The sequence below is a fragment of the Peromyscus californicus genome, unplaced genomic scaffold, assembly GCF_007827085.1.
Source record: "Peromyscus californicus insignis strain IS unplaced genomic scaffold, ASM782708v3 Scaffold_3__1_contigs__length_106647218, whole genome shotgun sequence".
Lineage (NCBI taxonomy): Eukaryota > Metazoa > Chordata > Mammalia > Rodentia > Cricetidae > Peromyscus > Peromyscus californicus.
This window is the reverse complement of record NW_026294551.1, coordinates 73,224,362-73,248,767: the sequence shown is the minus strand read 5'-3', so window position 1 is coordinate 73,248,767 and position 24,406 is coordinate 73,224,362. Positions and strand designations below refer to the sequence as shown.

The following is a 24,406-nucleotide window of genomic DNA, read 5'->3' as shown; positions in this document are numbered from 1 at the left end:
TTAGCCAGCTCTGAGGGAACCAGTGGAACCCTCTCACGGGCTTGCAGACACTGGAAGGGTTTCACCACACAGGAAAACAAAGAAACAGTAAAGTCAAAACAGATTCAGAAGAATAAGTGAATTGAACCTTCTTTTGTGACAATCACAAATCCACAGGTGCTGTGTAAAGTTGACAAACCAAGAAATGATGGCTGCTGTCTTTTTAGAACTGTGAAGGCTGGCCAGCAGAAGAGCTAAAAACAGAAGTTGGTTGCCCCTGGGGACCAGAGGAGTGAGGGGTAGCTGTACTTGTTAGTGAGCTGTTGAATGAATTTGCCTTTTCTTAGTGTAAAATCCCACCCTTTCCCCTCTGTTCACAACAAGTGAATCTGCTTTCTATTTTTCTTTTCCTCTTTTGAAGGAGTTCCCTATTTTCCCAGTGTCTGAGATCCTTTCTGCGCAGACTCCAGTGGCATGCGGTATTTAGGATTGTGTAGAGACTAAGCTATTTCTCAAGATCTACTTGATCTATGAGATCAGTTGACTTTGTTTTCCTAAACAGATCTAGGTTCATGGACATAAAATAATTTACTGTTGTAGTCACCAAATTGCCTGGCTAGTGTTTTCTTATTCTTTCCAAGGTACCTTCCTTACCACTATATGACAGTTTAAACTTGAGTTCATTGAACTGTTTTCCTGTCCCCACTGGACAGAATGAGTTTCTGCCTCTTCTTGACTTCTAATGTGACTCTTCCTGCATATCCGTCCCTTTTTTCCTCTGTTCTAGATCACCTTGGCAAAACCATCATGGAGGAGGCATGAACTTTTTCTTTCTGTCTTACTTTTTTTTTTTTTAACCATTTCCAAGTTTCTTATTGCCAAGGCAGCTGAATGCTGGGGGAAAGCAAGGAACTTTATAATCCAGCTGAGATTTGAGATCATAAACTACAAATAAAACTCAGTGGGCAATTAATATCCAGTAATCAGAAATATTTTCTTTTTTAAAAAGTTAGGTACATACTACACATGTGTGAGTAATGTCAGCTACTCAGAAAACTAAAGCAAGAGAACTGCAAGTTCAAGACTAGCCTGGGCAATATACCTTGTCCCCAAAAGTAGGGTTAGGAATGTAGCTCTTGGTGTAGAACTCTAAGGCTCTAGATTGGATCTCCAGTACCACTAATTCAACTCTCTGAAGGCAGTTCCTATGTGCCTCCTGTAATCCTCTTGTTGATGGTTTGGCTTGTCCTCGGCTGAGTTCTAGATTCTAGATTTCTCCGTTTAAATTCTACTTGCTATATTTACTTAAATATCCTAGAGTCTTTGAAATGATCAGTCCCAAGTGGAGCTTTAGTTCTGTTTTCATCCCCCAGTCTGCTACCATTGCTGGCTAGTATTCCCCCCCCACTAAATACCATCCCCGTCCATCCCTCTTATTTAGACAGAGTTAGGGGTCATGCTTGCTTATTTCTCTGAAGCTCCACCTATAATCTGTCCCTCACAGTTTCTTTGTTCAATGTGTACTTGTCGTTTTCAGAATCTCTGATAGGCAGCTGCCATCCCCCCCGCCCTTTTCCCCCCCTTGGTCTCTGATTTTTTTCTTAACTTCTATCAATCTTTTGCAGTATCCAGAATTTTCCTAAAATTTTATACAGCCATGCCACTCCTTGTTTAGCTCCTTCAGTGGCTTCTCATCCCTAGAATGGGAGTCTGAACTCTGATTTAGCTCTAACCTCACTCTCCCTTATGCCATTCACTCAGCTTACCATTAGCAATTTACTTGCTAAAACCATTCAATGCCCCTTTGGTTCTTAGGACTTCTAAATTTTTTTTATCATGTGTACCTTATGGCTGGTGTCTTGTCCACCCATACCCCTTCCCCTACATGCGCTCTTGCATGCACACGCACACACAGAGTGTTTATGTTCTTGGTGGAGCTTTAGAGTTCTGTATACTTGACATTAAAGAGACAGGTATGGGAGACAGTCAGAAACTCCGAATTCAACTTGTTGATGATCCACAAACCTAACCCTCCCATCAAGGCTGCATCTTACCTAACCTATGCTTGAAAAAGGCTATGACAGAGATCAACCACCCCTCAACCTTTGAAAACTTAGTGTTACAAAGGATTTTTCATCCAAAAGAAAAGTTAGTTTAAATGTTTGTAGATAGTTGAGAATTTCCTTATCTGACTCAAGTCCTCTAACCTTTGGACTTCATATTCCTGTTTCTTTTGGCCGTTCTTAGAATGTGGCATCTTAGGTCTCAAAGTGTATCCATCTGTCTTATTAATATTCCACCCAGGGGGTCTTGTGTGTTGCTGTGGTCTGAATGTTGGTGTTCTCCCAGAATTATTGTGCTGGACCTTGGCCCCCCAGAGTGACAATATTTAGAAGTGGTACCTTTTGGAGGTGATTAGGTAATGAGGGTGGGATCCTTATGAATGGGATTAGTGCCCTTATCAAAGAAGCTGAAGGGAATGTCATGCTCACCTAGAACCTCAGTGGGACCTTGTTTGGCAATAGAATCCTTGCGTATGTCATTAGTTAGGGATTAAGATGATAGTTTACTAATTAACATGAGCCAAAATTCTAGTGACTAGTGAGTAACAGGAGGATACAGAGAGAGGCACGTAAAAGAGGACCAGAGGGAGGAACTAACCAGAAATTCTTCCACAGCCAGTGAGCACCAAGGATTGTCAGCAGGAACAGAAACTGGAAGAGACCTGACGGGATTTCTCTCCAGCCTGCAGAAGGAATCAGCCCTGCCAATACCTTGATCTTAGACTCGTGGCTTCCAGAATTCTGATACAACAGACTGTTGTTGTTGTTGAAGTTGTGCCAGTGCACACGCCCACCTAAGTTTTTTTTTTTTTTTTTTAAGATTTATATTTATTATGTATAGTGTTCTGCCTGCATGTATCTCTGCAAGCCAGAAGAGGGCATCAGATCTCATTACAGATGACTGTGAGCCACCTTGTGGTTGCTGGGAATTGAACTCAGGACCTCTGGAAGAACAGCCAGTGCTCTTAACCTCTGAGCCATCTCTCCAGCCCTGACTTCTGTTATTTTAACCCAACAAGTTTGTGATAATTTTTTATAATAGCCATGGGAAACTAATAAAAAGAAAAATCCAAAGTTGGACGGTCTTGCAGGGTTTGATTTTGTTGGTGTAGAAGTGCAGCTCTTTCTATCTCTGGATAACGGTCTAAAGTTCTACAGATGATTCTGGAGATCCGAATGACTGACTGATCCTCAGCTTACTTGTAATTAAACCTGGGGTCTTTTTCATAGCGTCTCATCCTAAGCCACATAATTTTTGTATCTTCGCTTCGTTCAGCCTATAAAAAGCTGAATGTCACCCTGATTTGTCACCAGTCTTTACTCCTTCCAGTAGACTTGTGTCACTGTTCAGTCGTGAACATATTTTCTGCATCTTAATCCAGGGTTTGGGGCTTATAGATCTTGACAAAAAGCCGTGGCCCATCCTATAGGAAAATGTACTATATATATATATATATATATATATATATATATATAGAGAGAGAGAGAGAGAGAATATGTGAGAAGGCATAGGTTCTAGGGATAAGACATGGTCATCTTTGGGGGAGTCATTATTCTCCTGTACCTAGTTAATGTATCAGCACTGACACCCTATGATTACAGCTTTCTCTTTCACAGTGTCTACAGATTATTTCTTTATGATCATTTTTTTTTTAGTTTTGCTAATGGTTATCAGTATCCTAACTGGTCCTTTGTTTGCATGTTTCTCCATTGTTATTTGTAAGTGTTGAAGTGCTATTTACGGTAGGTAGTTTCTTATTGTCTATTTTCGGTGATTCCTCAAAGATCTTACCAGTGACGGAGTTTCTTGTTTCTATGTCGTCTCCAGACTAACTCATGAAACTAGAAATCTACATTTGGGTGGTGGCAGTTGCTCTAAGTTTTCATTTGTCAAGTATTTAAGTATTTCATACTCTGCCTGTGTGCAGTTGCTAGCAAACATAAGGCAAGTATAATATGTACTCTATAGTGGAGAAAAGAGATAGGAAACGAAATTTTAAAAGTAATTATTAATAGTCTCTGTGAGCCTTCTGAAATACTGTGATACCAACAGCTTGCCCTCCATCACTTCCCTAAAGAAATGGTATTTAAGCTGAGGTAGAAGCATGTGCATAAGCAGTTTAACTAAAGAGGAGGACGGAGGGGAAGATCACTTCCTTTTTTTGGCATGAAGACCAAAGGGTCCAAATACTCACTGAAAGGCATTTAGAGAGTAAGGGGAGAACGGTCTACAGAAGGGCTGAAGAGAGAGGCAGTGTCCCTTAGTCTGTTGGGGTTTGGGATTTTACAAAAATGATGAAAGATTATTAGAAGATGTTTTTGTGAAAAATACTTTTATTGTGGAGCTGATTTATTTAAAGGTAACGTGTGTGTCCTTAGCATCTATGGTAGTCCTTAGTGACAGCATCATTCTGAGTGGGAGTTCATAACTGAAAGAATGGACTGATCATCAGCAACATCTCCAGCCAGCATGTGGCTCAAACTTCAGTTCCCAGCATCACAAAAGTAAAAAAATAATGATAGGGTGAGCTTGACAGGAGATACTGCTGCCTTTTTTGTTTTTCAGACATCTTTATGAGCACATAGTGTACAAAATAATTAGTTTCATTATGACACTTTCATAGATGTATTTGATTTATTTTGATCATATAAAATTAATAAAATTTTAATTGTAACAAAAAGTGTAAGTATAAATTTAGCATTTTTATAATTTGAGAAGATATAGTTCATTAGTGTTAAATACATTGATGCTATATGAACCCAATTTTTAGAAAGCTTTTCATCTTGTAAAACCCAAGTTCCATGAAACTGAAAGTATCTGTCTCCTCCTTGCTCCAGCTCCCTGCCCCTACCAGTCTCTGGAAATAGTCTTAACAGACACAGTCAAAACACTGCTTTACAAATGTCCTAAGCATCACTCAGTTCAGTCAGGTTGACAATTAAGATTAGCCATTAGGGGCTGGAGAGATGGCTCAGTGGGCAAAGTGTCTGCTGCAGGAATGTGAGGACCTGAGTTTGTGTCCCTAGTACTAATGGAACATCAGCACTGGAAGGGCAGAGGTCTGGATCCTGGGGAGTCACTTCCACCCAAAATCGTGAGTTCCAGGGTCAGTAAGAGACCCTACCTCAAAAACATGTTGTGAAGAGTGGTAGAGGAACACGGCCTATGTCAACCTCTGACCTCCTCAGGAGTGCACAGGCAAGCACACCCACACACTTGTGTGTGCACACAAAAATTAAAGTAAATTTAAGGAAAAAAAGAATAATTAATTTATTAGCAGGGCCTGCCTCTTCAGATTCTTAGTGGTCTCGCTGTAGCATTCCTTCCTCCTAGGCAGGACTCTTCCATGAATGAGAGTTCTCAAGGGAGAAGGGATAGAGTGACCTTGTTAGGCTTTACACTTCCTTTGGCAGAGAGGGATAATAGTTTCTGTGACTACCTGAGGGAAGGATAATTGTGAAGTTCTGGTTTCTCTGAATTGCTTAAGAAGAGAAAGATGGACAAGAGATAGGAGTTGGACAGAAGTTCTCTGAGATCCTTCAGTGAGATCCTTCAGGGTCCTATAATTAAAAGTACTGCCCGCCGGGCGGTGGTGGCGCACGCCTTTAATCCCAGCACTCGGGAGGCAGAGCCAAGCGGATCTCTGTGAGTTCGAGGCCAGCCTGGTCTCCAAAGCGAGTTCCAGGAAAGGCGCAAAGCTACACAGAGAAACCCTGTCTCGAAAAACCAAAAAAAAAAAAAAAGTACTGCCCTAGGAGGTGTCGTGTCTGAGCCTAACCATACTAAGAATGGCCCTGTCATTCCTAGCATTTGTCTGAGACAATTCATCTCCTTTCCTTCAAAACTCTGTCCCAGCTCCATCCAGTGTCATCGTTTATCATTAGCACCTTCACGATCCAGTTGTGTTTACCAGTTTACCAGAAACTTAGCCCTTTCCTCTTTAGATCCCCAACCCGTATCTCATTGCCAGACATGATGATCTAAAATGTGTTGATTTCCACATTCATTAGCACTGTTACTCATTGCTTAGACTATAGTTGTTTTTTTTTAAGACTATAGTTCTTATCTGCGTCCCAAATCCATTGTTTCTTCCTGCCCAGTTGGTTTGAGTGTATGCATGTGTGTGTCCACGTTGTATGCATTGTCCTTAGAAGTTTTTGTTTGTTTGTTTTTGTTTGTTTGTTTTTTGAGACAGGGTTTCTCTGTATAGTTTTGGTGCCTGTCTTGGATCTCGCTCTGTAGCCCAGGCTGGCCTTGAACTCAGAGATCCGCCTGCCTCTGCCTCCTGAGTGCTGGGATTAAAGGCGTGTGCCGCCACCACCTGTCTTGTTCTTAGAAGTATTACGCACTCAATTTTCTTTGACATAGCTGGCATCTTAAGGCCTAATACTTAGATTAATGATTAATAACAGATGAAATAAATCTATATTTCTAATAGTTTCATGTTGCTGTGTAGTTTTTTGGATTTCTTTTCCAAATTGGGTTTTGTTTTGTTTTTTAAATCTTTATGGTAGCCAAAGACAGCAGATTCAGGAGTTGAAGTACTAACTCTGCCAGTTTCTTCTTGTGTTTCTTTGCAGAGCTTTTTAAAGGCATATTAGTTTAGTAACAGACATTTTAGTTAAAAAATAATGTGTGTGTGTGTATGTGTGTATGGTCTAAGTAGCACATGCCATTTTTTTACATTTTTAATCCTTTATTTTATTTATGTGTATGCATGTTCTGTCTGCATGCATGTCTGTGCACCATTTTCATGTAGTGCACAGAGGCCGGAAGAGGATGGGACTGGAGTTAGAAATGGCTGTAAGCTGCCAGCGGGTGCTGGGAATCGAACCAGGGTCCTCTGTAAGAGCAGCCAGTGCTCTTAACCACTGAGCCATCTCTCCAGCTCCAGTATTCTTAAGATAGCAATACTTGGGGCTGGAGAGATGGCTCGGTGGTTAAGAGCACTGGCTGCTCTTCCAGAGGACCTGAGTTCAATTCCCAGCACCCACATGGCAGCTCACACCTGTCTGTAACTCCAGTTCCAGGGAATCTGACACCCTCTCACAGACACAAAACACCAATGCGTATAAAATAAAAATAAATCAATTATTAAAAAAAAAAAGATAGCAATACTTTCTGAATTGACCTATACAACCATATAAAAATTACTTGTTGGTTTTTTGTTTTTCTTTCCTTTTTGTGTTTGTTTTAGAGAGATTGATAAATTGACCCTAAAATCCACATGAAAGCACGAGAGACTCAAATTATTTTTTAAAAAATACAGTCTTGAAAAAGAACAAAAAGTTAGGAACTGAGGAGATGACTCAGTCACTAGCGTCTGCTGCACAAGCGTAAGAACCTGTGTTTGGGTCCCCAGGACCCTCATAGAAGCTGGGCATATCAACACACAGGCAAATAGCTAGCGCTCATTGGCCGGCCAGCCTAGTGGAGTCGGTGAGTTCCAGATTCTTTGAAAGACCCTATCTCAAAAAATACTGTGGAGAGTGATGGATGTGCATGCACACACACACACACCCCCTGGACGGTACATATTTCCTGATACTAAAACTACCTACAAGGCAGTAATATGAGATCAGATGCACAGATCAGTGGGATGGGACTCAAATCCAGATATCAGACCTTAGGTTTGGCCAGTTGACTTTTGACAAGGTTACCAAGGCAGTTCTGTGGGAAAGAATAGTCTTTTCAACCAGGGGTTCAGGGAAGAAAAGCCAAGTAGCTTTCCTTGTCTGACACTAGGAGGAAGGTAGTGTGCTGGGGATGGAAAAATTCTTTGCATTTTGTGCTGTAAAACACTGTGGGAATTTGAAAGAAATCACACAAGAACACTTGAAACCACCTGCTCTTGTGTGATCTCTTCTAACTGTTCACACAGTTTTTTTCTCCGGGACTGAGTGAATGGTTGTTCTCCTTCCCCGTCCTCTTCCCTACCTCCTGAGTCAACACCTCATCTTAAATGCCTCTTGACACGTATCTTCTGCCCTTAGTGTCGACTACTCATTTCTTTGCCTGTCTCCTGTATATCATTGGACCAGATTGGGTTAGTCTTTGTTGGTCCTGTCATGTACTGGAACTAATGGTACTAGAATAAAGAAGTGATTTTAAAACAGAAGTGCACCCATTTCCTTTATATTTCTGCCCATGTGTTTATTTCTTAGACACTGTTCTGGATTTTTGAGATAGGGTCTTGCCCAAGCTAGCTTTGACCCCTTGGGTTCAAGTGATCCTTCTGCCTCAGAATACAGGGAGACTGGGACTATAGGTTTACACCATTGCGTTCAGGTTCCTCTGAATTCTATTGTAATTGTTGAGACAGGTCCTCACCATGTAGCCCAAGGCTGACTTGACAAAAATCTTTCAGCCTCCCTAGTGCTGTGATTACTAGCATGTGTCACTGTCCAGCTTTGCTTTGGATTCTTGGTAGTGTCCTAGATATCTGTGTGCATTAGCCATTTTGAGTCAGTCATTAACTTTGGTGGGTCTTGTGGCAGGAAAATCAGAAGACTGTTGACTGAGCTGAGTATCTCTATAGTTACTTCCTGGTTTTTAATAGGGAGTCCAGTCTCATGTGTTTAAGTTGATGATGCTGTGGACTAGGAATTTAGCACCACAAGATCACATGAGTAGAAGTACAAACCTGAGTAGCAGACAGTTGAGTGTTAAATGCTAAATGTCAAGAGAGACTTAGATATTACTGTCACTAAGAAGCCATGGGAATGGATGTGTACATCTTGCTGAGAAAAGTGAGCAGAGGACAGAACCTTGGAAAATGAGAAGGAATAGTCACAGGCGAGAGGAAAGCATGATGGACAGCCAAGTAAAGAAATGGCCTGAAGGAGTCATACTCAATACTGAAATCCTTTCATGGCTAGGCAGTAAGGCAGTTTAAATACTTAACACTCCTGTTGTACTCTGGTACCACTTTTTGTCTGAGAACTGAGCTACATATTTTCACTTACTTTGATTTATAGCATCTCTCTTGAATGAGATATTTGTTGTATCAATTGTAATAGAAATTATTTTTGAACATGACTTTTCATGTAAAGTGATTTGTATTAGCCATCATTTAAAATTGCTTTTAAGATGCTTTTTATTATGTCATGGAGAACATCCAACAAATATATTTGAGTTCTGAGGATGTGAAAAATAATCAAAATCCATTTGAGATGTACGGTAACTAAGTATAGAAGACAAACGATAATGGATAGCTATTGACAGCTCAACTTGCTGACAGTTGAGTTGAGCTGTGCAGGACTCTTCTTGCAGTGCTGTCCCATCATCCAGAAGACATTTTATTGCCTCCTTAAAAAATCTCTATACAAGGAATAACTTGTGATATGTTCTTTAGAACGTGGCCAAAGGAGTAAAAATTGCCAACTAGGAAAGTAGAAGTATATACTTTGAAAATTACTATATTTAAAAGTAAAAAGTGGGGCCGGGCAGTGGTGGCGCACGCCTTTAATCCCAGCACTTGGGAGGCAGAGGCAGGCGGATCTCTGTGAGTTCAAGGCCAGCCTGGTCTAGATGAGCGAGATCCAGGAAAGGCGCAAAGCTGCACAGAGAAACCCTGTCTCGAAAAACCTAAAAAAAAAAAAGTAAAAAGTGAGTAGAATAATGTTTAAGAGAATACACAATTCAAATATTTTGTCTTCATTAAAAATAAAACTAAGGGATAGTTATAGGGAGCTTTAATTTTTTATTAATTTTATTTAACATTTAAACTAATGCTCATTCAAGAATGAGAACAATGGAAGGATGTTTTCATATGTAAAAATGCAAGTTTACTGTAGTGTTCTCCTTAGAGGACTTTCTGAGGGATGAAGACTACTGATGAAGGGAAAGGTGAGATATGAAAAGGACTTGATGTAGGTGCTATATATATGTCCACTTCCTGGGTGCAGGGGTGCTGAAATACTGGTCTTACGTTGTTACGAGCATTTCTGTGGGAGTGTTTTTGGATGGTGTTAACATCTAAACTCATAAATTAGTGAAAACAGATAGTCCTTCCTAATGTGAGTGAGCCCTGTGCATTCAGTAGCAGGCTTGTAAAGAACAAAATTGTCTGCTTTCCCCCTGGGAAGAGCATTCTTACCTGCCTCCTGCCTCCTGCCTCCTGCCTGCTTACCTGCCTTTGGCTTCCGCCTACCTTCAATCTGAATCCTCTTTTCCCTGGTTTGGTGAGATACTGAAAAAAACCCTTCCCTCAAATATGTTACTTAGGTTTCTTACTTCTGTGTGGCTTACTCTGTGCTTATCTCTCTGCTCCCATCCCCTCGTATTCTTAGGGCTAGTGTGCAAATAGATGTCACACTCAAGCTCATGGCTGCCTCGAAGCAGATGACTGGATTGAGTAGGATTTCTAGGGACTTGTGGTTTAGCTCAGAGTAGAGCACTTCCCTAACGTATCTAGGGGTCTGTGTTCAATATGATTTCTGGTGTTGTGTTTTGTTCGTTTAAATAAGCAGATACTAAAAGACAACTTGAAGAGTTAACTTCAAACTGTTCTAGTGTACTAGTGAGGGGATAGACTATGAGTAATTAGTTTCCTAAGGAGATTCCAGGCAGAGAGAAAGCATCAGAAAAATAGAATCGGAGAAGCTTGAGCTGCTCCAAAAGGAGCTCACCTCACAGTAAGGGATCCCCACCATTCTGATGACCTGTCTCACAAGGAAGGCTACATCTGCACATTCCCAAGCCTTTGTTGTATCTTTTCTGTAAAGTTACAACACTGCTGCAGAGGGAAACTAAGAACTTTCTCCCTAGTTGTGACTAGAAGTATAAATAAACCTTTCTCCCTTGTTCAGTTCCTGTCCAGCAGTATTCTTTTGGAAGTGGCCTCCTGGTAGCAGAACAGCTATGTGGTCCTATGGTCTTGCCTAGGAAGTGATGCAGAACAGCCTGTAAATGGATAAGTAAGAAACAGAATGATTAGACGTAGAAGGACCTGCAAAGACTTCTTCCAGGCCTCCTTTCCTGGAACTTGGTTGGAAACATTCAAGAGTTCCTGTTAACTCATAGAAATCAAGACTAGAGATTGTTCTTGGAATGAGAAGAAATGGATCCCCTTCCCTGTGTAAACATTTCCCATTGTCCTCTCCTGATGCTGTTGACTTGATTTAACTGTGTATGTTGTGATACTCACACTCATCAAAGGGAAAGAGTGACAAGTACACTTTAAAAGCTTTATATATGGTGTTAGGAAGTATTTTATTCTGGTAAGAAAAGACATATACCATGGGAAAACCCTAGACCATCAGTTCTCAGCCTGTGAGTCGTGACCTTGTTGTGGGTCAACTGAACCTTTAACAGGGGTTGCCTCAGACCATTGAAGACACAGATATTTACATTATGATTCATAACAGCAAAATAACAGTTATGAAGTAAACAAAGAAAATAATTTAATGGTTTGGACTCACCAGCACATGAGGAACTACATTAAAGGGTCACAGCATTAAAAAGGTTGAGAACCACTGCTCTAGACCTATGTTTTAGGGGCCAGAGTCTCATAAAACACCACCTAGAGATCAGGTGGAGAAAGAAGAGATAAAGACAGCGATAACCCAGGAAGCTATGAAGATCTGCAGTTTGGAGGAAATCACAGTTGAGTTGTCATTGTTTAGATCAGTAGTTCTCAACCTTCCTAATGCTGTGACCCTTTAATATAGTTCCTCATGTGCTGGTGAGCCCCAACCATAAAATTATTTTCATTGCTACTTCATAACTGTAATTTTGCTACTATTAAGAATCATAATGTAAATATCTGTGTTTTCCCATGGTTTAAACAACCCCTGTGAAAGGGCCATTCAACAGCCCCAAGGGTTGAGAACCACTGGCTTAGAGGTCAGTTTGGAGGACAAAGAGTGTCCAGTGAAATGACCAATGTATAAGTCCACAGTTCCAGTGTAGTGGTAGGAGGCAGAAAGGCTAAAAGTGAAATGTTGGTGGGGCAAATGGATACCAGCATGTGGGTACAGACCACTCCTGAAAGGGCAGCAGTAAAGGGCAGTTTTAAGATCCTGTTTTCACTTTTTTGAGACCAGCAGGTTTAAGCAGAGGGAAGCAAAAGCAGGAATGATCATTGATAGAAAGTTCCTGAAAAATGAATAAAGAGTGTGCTTCTGTTACTCTGTGTATTATGCTACCAAACCCTACGAGGGAAAAAAAGGGATTAGAGGAATGAAGCAAACTTACATACTAGATGGGCACATTTCATCAATAATGGGTGTGTGTGTACCCAGGCGGTCCCATAAGATTATATCGCTTAGTGATGTCATCTCCACCTTAGCTTGTCTGAGCATACCCTTTAACATCCATGCTGCAAGGATTATCTCCTAGCCACACAGTTCTCAGAATGTGTCCCTGTCATTAAGCAATGCATGATCCGATATACAAAGTTGAGAGAATTGAAATGAACAGAAAAGAGAAAAGGAAAAATCAAACATTTTCAAGAATACTTAAAACCCAGTAAAAGTAAGTAATAGATCTGGCTCAGTGGAAGAATAGAAACATGAGAATAGGCCCCGTCTGTAGAAGTGGATAAGAGAATGAAAGCCACAACACAAGTCCAGTAGCTGGACAGTAAAAGTACATTCTTAAAATTAGGAACAAAAATAGAGAATTTTCTTTTTTCTTTGCGTCATAAGGCTAGAACTTTGCAAACACAGGCAGGCAGGCAGGCAGGCAGGCAGACAGACAGACAGACAGACAGACAGACAGACAGATAGATAGATAGATAGATAGATAGATAGATAGAAAGAACTGGGAAATCTGTAGACTAAAGAGATTATAATATTCCAAGATAGGAAAGGGAAAGTAATCAGAACACATCTGCCAGTGGAAACCTTCAACTCAGGCAAGTTTAATTTTGTTTATAGAAATTAACTGATAAAACATGAGTCATCAAACAAAAATCATTGACTCAAGAGACTAGGGAGATGTCTCCACAGGTGATTGCTTGTCACACAAGCATGAGGACCACAGTTAGGATCCCAGAACCCAGTGGAAAGCTGGGTGGGCATGGCAGAGATGGGATCCCTAGAGCAAGCTGGCTAGTTAGACTAGCCCAGTGAGTTCCAGGCTCAGCAAGAGATCATGCCTCAATATATAAGGTGGAGAGCAATCCAAGGAGATGCTGGACATCAGCCTCAGGCCTTCACATGCATACATGTGTGTGCACCTATACACATGTGAACACATGCACATCATACAACACATACGCCAAAAAAATATACATGAAACAAACGTTTAGTCTCTCTTTTTTCTTTCTTTCTTTTTCTTAATTTCACTTGATCACTCTTCTTACATCAAAAAATTTTTTTGTTGTTTTTGTGGACTAAGAAGTGAAACTAGGGCTTCACACTTTACTAGGCAGATGCTCTATCACTAAACTATATCCCTAGCTTCTCCCTATATCAGATATGTTAAGTATTTCCTATGTGCCAGACATATTGGAGGAGATACTGGATCACACCTTCTAAAAAGAAAGATTCAGAAATAAACAGGCAGTTACTGATATAGTACAGTGAATGCCAAGAGGGATACAGTTCTAGGGTACCATGGCAACTTGAAAAATCTGCCCAACTCAGTCTCTAAAGGAAAGAAGCCATGTGAAGAAGACATTTAAGCAGAACTCCAAAGCTCAGAAAGTGGTTAGCCAAGAGTGTGGTACGATTGGCATTCCAGGAAGAGGAAATAAGACACATAGGCAATGAGAGCAAGAGGCCCTGTGAGCTGGAGCAGCTGTCTTAACTGAGAGCAAGAGGCCCTGTCTTAACTGCACCAACAGAAGAGTGCTTTGCTGGGTTCTTGATTCTGCACCACTCGCACCCAGGAGGGTTACAGCAAACTCATGGTTCTTGGGGCTAGGGAGGAAACCATTCACCCACACAGAACAGGGTGACTGTTCCCTGTGTGAGGAGGAATTTGATTTTTAAGAGGTGAAATCCTGTTAAATTAATCATGTGCCAAGTTTTAGACTATTAGAATGGAAGAATAGATTTTATCCATTAATTCATATAAATAACCTTAATTTTTTACATTTTTAATAATTTATTATCTTGTGTTTATATCTATATATTGAACTAGTGTATGGCATGGTATGCATATGGGAGTCAGGACAGCTTGTGGAAGTTAATTCTCTCCTTTTACTGTGTAGATGCTAGGGATTGAACTCAGGTCATCAGTCTTGGCAGCAAGTGCCTTTACCAGCTGAGCTATCTCACTAGCCCACAGCCTTTTAAATATTTACATTTCAAGGACTAGAAGTAAGGTCAGTAGTAAAACACTGGGCCTGGTATGCCTAGGGTGGATCTCCAGCACATAAGTAATACAAATAAAGTAAAATCCCTAAATAGTTACATTTTCTTCATACTGCAACATTTTCCTTCTCCCATTCCAAATAAGGTCTTTCTAGAGCTCCGTCATCTTAAATTTGTGTTACAGCTTCTGCTGTGTATCCATCTTTCCTGAGTCTCACACAAGTTCAAAATACTCACACACACACACACACACACACACACACACACACACACACACACACACACAAGTGTGTGTGTGTGTGTGTGTGTGTGTGTGTGTGTGTGTGTGTGTGTCTGGTGGATTTAAGGTTCGCTGTGTTTGTTGTTTCACTGCTAGGGATCAGCCCGAAGGCCTCATGCACACTAGGCAAGCATCCAGCTGAGCTGCATCCCCACCCGTCCTGTATTTTAGTCATTTCCGTGCTCCGTCCTTTCTGCTTGGGCAACTTTTCAAGGGTTCTGTTTGGCTTTCACTGGCCCTTTACCATATGTTCTATCCTTTCCTGCATTCTAAACACTCTGCTTCCTGATGTTCTCTCATACTGTGTTGAGATTGTGTCAGTCATACCACCTCAGTGAGCTTAGAGGGGCTGTGAAGTCGAAGGACAGTGTTTAGTCCATTTTATTTGTCTTTGATACTTGGTTTGCTTCTGTGTACATAAGTTAAAAATACTAATTAGGCTTGGAAGGTGGTTGGTAAAGTGCTTGCCTTGCAAGCAATAGGACCTGAGTTGGGTCCCCAGAACCCACCTAAAAAATGCCAGGCATAGTGGAGTATGTTTGTAATCCCAGAACTGGGGAGGTGGAGTCAGGAAGATCCTTGGAACTTACTGAGCAGCTAGTCTAGCCTAACTGGTGAGCCCAGACCAGAGATCCTGTCCAAAGAAGAAGAAAGAGTTCCTCAGGGTGTCACCTGAGGTTGTCCTCTGGCCTCGACATGCACCTGTACACACTTGGATACAAAATTCATTGAGGTGAGAATCCCATGCTTGTTTGGTACCTATCAAGAAGTAAATGAAAGCCTTGTTCTTGTTTTTACATTCAGCAGGAAAGTCTATATAGGAAACAAAACTTAAGGGTTTTGGTTTTGTTACTATCTTTTGGTGGTGCTGGGGCCTTACCCTAGGGCCTCACATAAACTAGGCAAGCACTTCACTGCTGCGCTATTCTCGGGCCTCAAGTTATTATATAGTGTAATATTTTATATGATCTATAATTTCATTATGACTTGTTAGTTTCCTCAGCTCTATAACTAATAATTGCAAAGAAGTCAGAGGCAGCACTGTCTTAAGAATATGAAGTAAAGTGGTTCTGAATTTTAACAGAATTGCTAATGACATATTTTAATAGTCCATAATTGCATATATCTTCCATGCTTCAATATGTTTTCACAAAATAAATTGTTCAAATACAAACAAATGGCATTAAATTTGCAGTAGTACCACTTAATCACTATGTGCAGCTGTTTCAAAACTATTATTACTATTTCATTGTTCATTTATTTTTATAATTAGAAGGAATATTGAGATAGAATACATACACTGCAGTATTAAGTGGTTCTGAAAACCTCATTTTCTTCTTCTGAATAATAAATACTGCTTCCTGGAACAGAAACCCACATGTCTCATTCTTCTTGTTCCACATTTCATTCTTACTGATGTTTAGCTTTTGGAACCTTTTGCATTTGGGTGAGTTTTATGGAGTAGGAATATTCTTTTGCATATACAGTCTGTTGTTGGAATTCGTTTGGACCCAGCAGTTGTCCTAGATTCTGTTCTTAGTGGGTAGGGATTCCTATAGAATTTCAAAGTTCTCTTCAGTAGGTTTCATGGATTTTGCTTGGTACACCTTTGCTGTTCCTTGGCAGCCTGAGAACACTAGGCGTGTTCTCAGTAGACTGAACTGTCAGAAAGACAGAGCCAGCACTTAAGAGCTCAGAAACGTGGAGCATGGCCTGTTGCAGAGCCACAGTGGAATTTCAAAGACACTGGCTTCGAACATCCCCAGGGAACTGAACTGGATTGCTAGGACAAGACAGGAGGGACACTGAGGAAAAGAAAGAGAAATCATTTTAGGCTCTCTAGAGTAAAGAGACGATGACTAGCTTTTTCACATATGTAACTCTGAGATGACAGTATCAGGCTTAGGGCGTAGCTCAGTGGTAGAACGCTTGTGTAGTCTAAGTGAGGTCCTGGGTCCAGTGCCCTGTCACCACCAGTCAATAAGTCCAGTTTGGTAATAATCAGAAATTTTAAATCAGTGAGGTTAAGAAACCCATCACAGTTGCTCAGCTAGTAAGTAGTTGGTTTAGACTTTGTACCCCTTATATTGCTGATTCCATAATTCCATAGTTTCCTCTTGACTGCATTGTAAAAGTATGTGAAACCACGGGGAGAAAGGACACCACAGAAAATGGAAGTTTCATATAAAACAAACGTGCAGATCCCTTTGGGCATTCTGTAATCTGCATTTTCTGCCAGGGTTTATATAGCAGTCCACTTTGAAAAATAACAAATGAAATACTTGAAACCCATTTCTGGTTACCTTATTTGGATATGATGTTGGACAATTTCCTAAGACTTAAGAGGTTATCATAAAACATCTTTTCAATGCTTGTATTTTAAAACAGCGTAATTATCTGTGTAACAGATACTGCTGGAGGTAAACAATCTGCTTCAGAATTTTAAAGTTTCATAATGTGATGACTGTGTCTCTCGGTAGTTGAGAAAAATTGTTGACAGACTTTTTTTCAATTTAAGTTTTCTCTGATGCTGGGATAGAAGTCAGGGCTTTACATGTGTTACTCAAATGAACTGCATCCCCAGCAATCTTCCCTAACAGTGTTATCCTCCCTCCCACACACTCACACAGACCGCCCCTTGCCTCACTAATGAAGGATTAGTGTATTAAGGAGCAGAAGTTGTAGGCCGGTAGCAGGTACCTCTCATGACACGTTGTAGAAGCATCACCTCCTACTGTGAGTATCTAAAGTCCTTTCATAGAAAGTGCTTTTATTCTATCACCTTTCTCTCTCCCTCCCTCCTTCATAAGAGAAATTAATGAATAAAATCTAAGTGGGAATGGTAGGTGTGACTTTTCATATCAGTGACATCTTTACCTTTTAATAGACAAATATTATAAGCATCTGGTTTCTTTTGCTTTGCAGTATGCTTACAGAAAACAAGCATTTTCCTACTAGTGTTCTTTCTGTATAAATTATAATTATCCTTTATTACTAGCACTCAATACTTAGTTGTGATTTGTCTGTCTTTGAGGTTACCCTTTGGAGTCAGTGTGCTGTGATCTCCTTCTTCTCTCCACCATACACACAGGACTGATAAGTGATCGACTACAGGAGGCAGAAGGCCTCTGTCCCCCCTGCTCCCTGTCCCTGCTTGCCAGCTGATGGTCTGCAGCCCTGCCTTTGGTGGCTTCCTTCTCCCTATAGACCATCCTTTTCTCTCATTTTGACTTGTTCTAAATGGGCAGGGGAAGCAGGGGCTTCTTTGTGGATTTACAGAAAGTGTCATGTGTGGGATCAAAGATTGAAGAACTTAGTTTGACCAATTCAGATGCCTTTGTAAGTATTTGCAACAAAGTCTCTCTAAAAGTCTGTATCTGTGGCCATGTAATTTGTAGGACTAAGGGGTAGCTTGGTGTCTCCTTGTATCCTGTATTATATAGCTTAATGCAGATATATAGAGTTACTTTTCCAATAAATGTAAAGTAGAAGAATGTTTTTTCTTCATATCATTTTCACTATTAAATATAGGCCCAAATTTAAGTTTTATGATTTCTTTTGACATCTGTTAAGAAGTTTATTTGCCATGCTTGCATTTCAACATGACCACTTGATAGCTGAATTAAAGATTACTTTGGCCTCCTCATTTACCCCAAGCAAAATTCTTCTGTTTTCTCCTGGTGGTGGTGACAACAGCAGTGTGTTTAGAAGCTGGTAAGTGCAAGTGAATGGGCTGGAAGATGGCGAGGACTGTCACCTTGGTTTGTATGTTTTCCTTTACTCCTCTCTTACCAACCTACCCACCCTGGTTTTTACTGGCCTTTTCATCTGTAAAGTTAAAAAAAAGTTTCCATTGTTTTACTTTGTAGTACAAGAAGCATTTTAGTAAAGCCCCTCTCTTTCTCCTACAGACATTGGTTAGATTCATTGTGTTGCCCTTTGTGGAAATACATACAGCCTTGCTTCATTGAGCTCTGGATCTGCATAGTATTTGGAGAACAGGACTTACTGACTTCATCTTTAATTCACTTTTCTTTTTGTTATCTAGTTGCTGATCATTTGGGCTGTGATCCTCAAACACGGTTCCTTGTCCCTCCTAATATCAAACAGTGGATCGCCTTGCTGCAAAGAGGAAATTGTACCTTTAAAGAGAAAATATCACGGGCTGCTTTCCACAATGCGGTTGCTGTAGTCATCTACAATAATAAATCCAAGGAGGAGCCGGTCACCATGACTCATCCAGGTAAACAGGAAAAGGGGCTTTAGATTTTGTCTTTCTTTTTTAAATTATTGCTTTGGGCATTCTTCTACCTTTGGTGAAATCATAATCTTCAGTGTAATTCTATGATTATATTAACTTTTGGTATTGTCACTTGTGGATGTCTTTTTTTCCCTTTGGTTGTTTTTTCTTTAATAATGACCAAAACAATCTGTAACGCTTCCTAATGGCTGGCTGAGATTGAGTTCATAGTAGTTTAGCTCTTACACTCTTTGTGTGATGACTTCAGTTATCCTCTGTTTGGTGTGAGGTCCTTTTCCCAGACTGCTGTGGGCTCTCAAGGGTTACCTGTCCAGGAGGGATTCTTTCTGTGTCTTTAGAGTAAGTGTTGAAGCAGCCTTAGTAATGAGTGCATACAGCATTTCTAGATGATTTCTTCATTTCTTGTGTGAAGTGCTTAGGGGAACTGTTTGCATAACCATAGTTATAATTTACTGAGCATTTGCTCTGTGTATGTATGTGTATGCCCACTACCTTGCTGTGGGTTCTTAAGAAGATCTGCTACTCTTGCAGAGAACCTAAGTTTAGTTACAAGCATCTGTGTCAGGTGGCTCACAACTGCCGTAACTCCAGCTCCAAGAGATCCGACACACTCTTTTGTCTTCTGTAGATGCATGTGGGCACACACACGCACAAAGTATATGCACATACATACATACATATAAACAAACCTTAAAAACAAATAGATGTTTGGGGCAGTCCTTGTAGTCACATATGATATAGGTTCTTCCCCAGTCTTACAGATCAGAAGACTAAAGCCAGTAAGAGCCAGCAGAAGAGGGTTAGACCCAAGTTTACTAATGTCCATTCAGTTTCATGAGCCTGGCTCTGAGCTTCTGGGTTTTAATTTAGCTTTACATTCATGAAGATTTATAATATAATGTCTTACTTAAGAAATTGCCTTTTTAATTTTTTTTTTAGAGAAAATACCCTGGGTTTTGTTTGTTTTTACATTTATTTGTGTGTGTGTGTGTGTGTGTGTGTGTGTGTGTGTGTGAGAGAGAGAGAGAGAGAGAGAGAGAGAGAGAGAGAGAGAGAGAGAAAGAGAGAGAAAGAGACAGAGACAGAGACAGAGAGAATGAATATGGGTCAGAGAACAACTAGAGACATTAGATTCTTGCCTTCCACATGGTGGGTCCTGGACAGGTGGATCCCAAGAGCTAGATGACCAGCCAGCCTAGCTGAGACAGCAGACTTCTTGTTCAGTGAGAGACTCTGACTCCGAGACGTAGGGGCAGTAGAGGAAGATTCCTGACACCCTGCACCCGTGTACCTGCATAGTCACATGCTTGCACCACACACACACACAAGTGAAGAGTGGGGAGTTTGTCCGGTAATGCAGGTTTCTCATCTGCATTCCTCACAACATCCCTTTATTCTGACACGCTATGGAGAACCCAGTGAAGAAGAAAACATAAAGGACAAGTTTTGGGAAATGCTTGGATTAGTGTACATTAGATACATTGAGGTCTCAGATGTATGTCTTAAAGGGACTAACTCTTTGATAAAATCATTTGCTGAACTTGATTGACCACACAATTCTTTATCATCGATTATAGTAACAACAAAAATAAAGAGGTTCAGAAGCAAAGTACAGGGTGAATTCCAGAGGAACTGCAACTTCTGTAAGGCACACAGAATAGAGGTGTACGTACATAAGGCAGTAACAAATGGCATTGCATTGCGTCTAGAAATACTGTATGTCAGTCCCATTAGAGAAACCTATGAATCAGTAATAAGATAAGCCTAATGTTAACAATAGATAAAGGATTTGGTGATTAGACATTTCAGTAATCATTAGAAAAAATGCGATCTAAACAATGAGATACTGTTTCACACCCATTGGAGTAAATGTAACTGCTGTTGGGACTATGGAGCCAGCTTGGAAACAGTTCAGCAGTTTCTCTAAACTTAAGCATAGATTTACATACAAGCCACAGTCTTACCTCTAGAGGCCAACACAAGAGAAACAGAAAAAAGAAAGCAAACAAGAGGGGAGTATCCACAAAGACGTACATTTAAATGTTCTAGTAGAGTATTTCAAATATCCAAACTAGAAACAACCTGAATACCCATCAGTTAGTGAGTCAATAAACAAAACAATGTATGTCCATAAAGTGGGATGCAATTTATCAACTAAATGGAATTAACTGGGCTACAGGAAGATTGCTGTGGGCTAGGGGCCAGACATGGCTACATATTGAGTTTTAGGCCAGCCTGGGCTACAAAGTGAGACCTTGTCTCAGAAACCCTACTGAGTTTATATATGGATAAACCTCAGAAGTGGTATGTTAAATAAAAGAAGCCAGACACGAAAGCCAACTGTTGCCTGGTTCTAGTTTATATAAAATATCGAGGAAAATCAGATTTAGAGAGACAGAAAGCAGGATTAACGGATGAGAAAGATAACTATTAATTGAGTGGGGAACTTTCTGGGAATGATAAAAATCTTCTGAACTTGGATTGTGGTGATGTTTGTACATCACTATAAACTTACTGGGTTGTGCACTTACAAAAGGTCAGTTTGGGCTGGAGAGATGGCTTAGTGGCTGACTTCACTCAGCACTTGTAACTCCATATCCAGGGGGCATGATGCCCCCTAGCCTCTGTGTAGACCTGTACTCATGTGAACATGCCCATATACAGACACATGCATTTTTTTATTTATTTTACATACCAACCACAGTTGCCCCTCCCTCCCCTCCACCTGCTCTCCCCACATCAAGGCTGAGTAAGGCATCCCATCATATGGAATGGGCTTCAAAAATCCAGCCCATGCACCAAGAATAGATCCTGGTCCCACTGCCAGGGGTCCCCTTTTAATCTTAAAAACAAAGAAATATAAATCTATGACATGTAAATTATATTTCGTTAAAGGTATTTTAATGCAGACTAAAGATAAAAAACAATATAAAATAAATTTCTGCTGAGAACTTGTCGTTTTAGTCTAATACTGAGGGAACATGAGACAAGGCAAAAAAAATCAGAGGAGAATAAAGTCACAGAAATAGTCTGCTTCCTTTTGCTAAAAAGGACATAATTGGGACAGTTGACAAAATAACAAAATAAGAATTTTTTTTGTTGTTTGTTTTTGGTTTTGTCTTGGGAGTTTGGGGGAACAGGCTTGTTTTTTTGTTGTTGACAAGGTTTCTCTGTGTAACCACCCTGGCTGTCCTGGAACTTACTCTGTAGAGGCTGGCCTTGAACTCACAGAGATCCACCTGGAAATAAGATTGTTTAACTGAAACAGTTCTGAGTTATAGGTCGTCAAATATTTTTACATTGATACATTGTCAAGTGTTCATGGATAGTCTGTTGTTACTTTTATTCCCATTTTAAGGATTCAGAGTAGAAATTAAAAGTCTGTAAGGATAAAAACTATATTTCAAAGTAGGTGTAAAATAGAGAAGTGCTTTGCCTCCTGATAGTGAAGACATGTCAGGTGTCTTTGAGGGTTAAACTGAATGATTAGTGACAGATCCAAAATCTGCTTTTTGGTCAGATATAAGCCGAAGTACACTATTAGGGTGTTTTATTTAAATAGAAGTTACATAATTATTCAGATAAAAAGCATGGACATAGTCTTAATAAAAAGCAGTAGGAATAAATTCATCCATTGAAAGGATTTCTATGATACAATTTCACTTAAAAGATTTGACAATAGTATTTTATTTGGGAATTATCTGTAAGAAGGCTCATATTTGCATGTGCAAGGCCTTTAGGTTGTTCTTGATAGGAGAGCTTTTGCACTGTTTTGTTTGAACTCCTAGGCTGTTGCTCATTGCTTCCTGTTTTCCAAACCGAACAAATTCTTTGTCTCAGCCTGTTCAGTGAGTTGAGACTCACTGTCTTAGTTAGGGTTTTCTATTGCTGTGAAAAGACACCACGACCACAGCAATTCTTATAAAAGAAACATTTAATTGCAGTAGCTCTCTTAAAGTTTCATCAGTTTAGTCCATTGTCATCATGACAGGGAACATGGCAGCGTGCAGGCTGACATGGTACTGGCTGCGTCCATTGTCATCATGACAGGGAACATGGCAGCGTGCAGGCTGACATGGTACTGGCTGCGTCTTGATCAGAAGGCTGCAGAAAGTCAACTGACAGTCACACTGGGTGGTGTCCTGAGCATAGGAAGCCTCAGAGCCCACCCCCACAGTGACACACTTCTTCTAACAAGGCCACACCTCCAAATAGTGCCACTCCCTTTGGGGGCCATTTTTTTCCAAACCACCACACTCACCATCAGAAAAACATGACAGTGAGATATATATATATATATATATATATATATATATATATATATATATATATATAGCCAAGAGAACCAGACTTTATTGATCTTTACTGAATTAATGTGGCAACCCCAAATTGGCAACATTAAAATTAAAAATCACCCACATCCAGGGGATCTGATGCCTTCATCTGGATTCATGCTCGTGCTGCAGACACATAAATTTAAGTTTAAATAAATTTTAAGTCTAAAGCTGAAACTGTCCACTTAGTTCTCCAAGCCTGGAGTTCCCATTGTACCTGGAGTTTGCATTAGTACCCCCTCCCATCTAATGTATTGATAATAAGTGAACACTTTAGAACAAGATTTCAAACCTTAAGGGACAGACAGGGGCCTGTGAATGGTGCTCACAGGGGACAGTGATTTTTGTCTGGCTTACTGATCTCCATTTATGGTTGTCCCGGCCTCTTCTATTTTGTTCTAGTCTCCAAGTCATGTCTAAGTTTGTCACAGGGCTAGGGAAGATTGCTTGCCCTAGTAAGCCTGATAACTGGAGTCCAGATCCCCAGAACACACATAAAAGCTGGGCACAGTAACACAACCATTTGTAATGCCTGTACCAGGAGATGGCAGGCAGAAATAGACTCACCGGAAGCTGATGGCCCAGATAGCCTGGTGTAGGCAGCAGTGACCAAGAGAGGCCCTGCCTCAAACAAGGTGAAGAGTGAGGCGCAGCATCCAAGCTTGTGCTCTGACCTGCACATTTGTGCCACGTCCTGCATGCTTGCACTCCTCTACACTGATATGTACACACACAGTCTTTAAAAGTTTATCACAGACTTCAAATTTGCCACTCTAGTTGTAGAAACAAAATTAGGTTTCTGGCAGATGATGTGGCATCTTTAAAATGGTGAAAAAGAATTTGGCATGTACAATTATAATATTGTAGTTTGAATCTTATATCAAGTTGTAATTACAAGGCTTGTGAGTTTAGAAAAGTAAGTCTTTAAAATATATCTTTATTTGTAAAACACCTGAAAGGTGTCTGTCTACTTATCTTCCCCTTAGAGTGAGTGTGAAATTTACTGATATATAATTTTTAAGTTATATAATCTTTGTGCCTATAATGACAAGTACCTCTTAAAAAAAAATTATGAAATCAGCCGGGCGGTGGTGGCGCACGCCTTTAATCCCAGCACTCGGGAGGCAGAGCCAGGCGGATCTCTGTGAGTTCGAGGCCAGCCTGGGCTACCAAGTGAGTTCCAGGAGAGGCGCAAAGCTACACAGAGAAACCCTGTCTCGAAAAA

General features: G+C 40.4%; 1 protein-coding gene across 4 annotated transcripts in view; it reads left to right on the top strand.

The window, feature by feature from the left end:
- Rnf130 (ring finger protein 130) overlaps positions 1–24,406 on the top strand; it is a 110,461-nt gene that overhangs the window by 8,945 nt on the left and 77,110 nt on the right. For all 4 annotated transcript variants that reach the window (XR_008222442.1, XM_052758074.1, XM_052758077.1 and 1 more), the window contains exon 2: positions 18,635–18,829. Coding sequence is in view for 3 of the 4 variants with exons in the window: in XM_052758074.1 (XP_052614034.1) it covers positions 18,635–18,829 (195 nt within the window). In the remaining variant the exon portion in view is untranslated. The remainder of the gene's footprint in view (positions 1–18,634; positions 18,830–24,406) is intronic.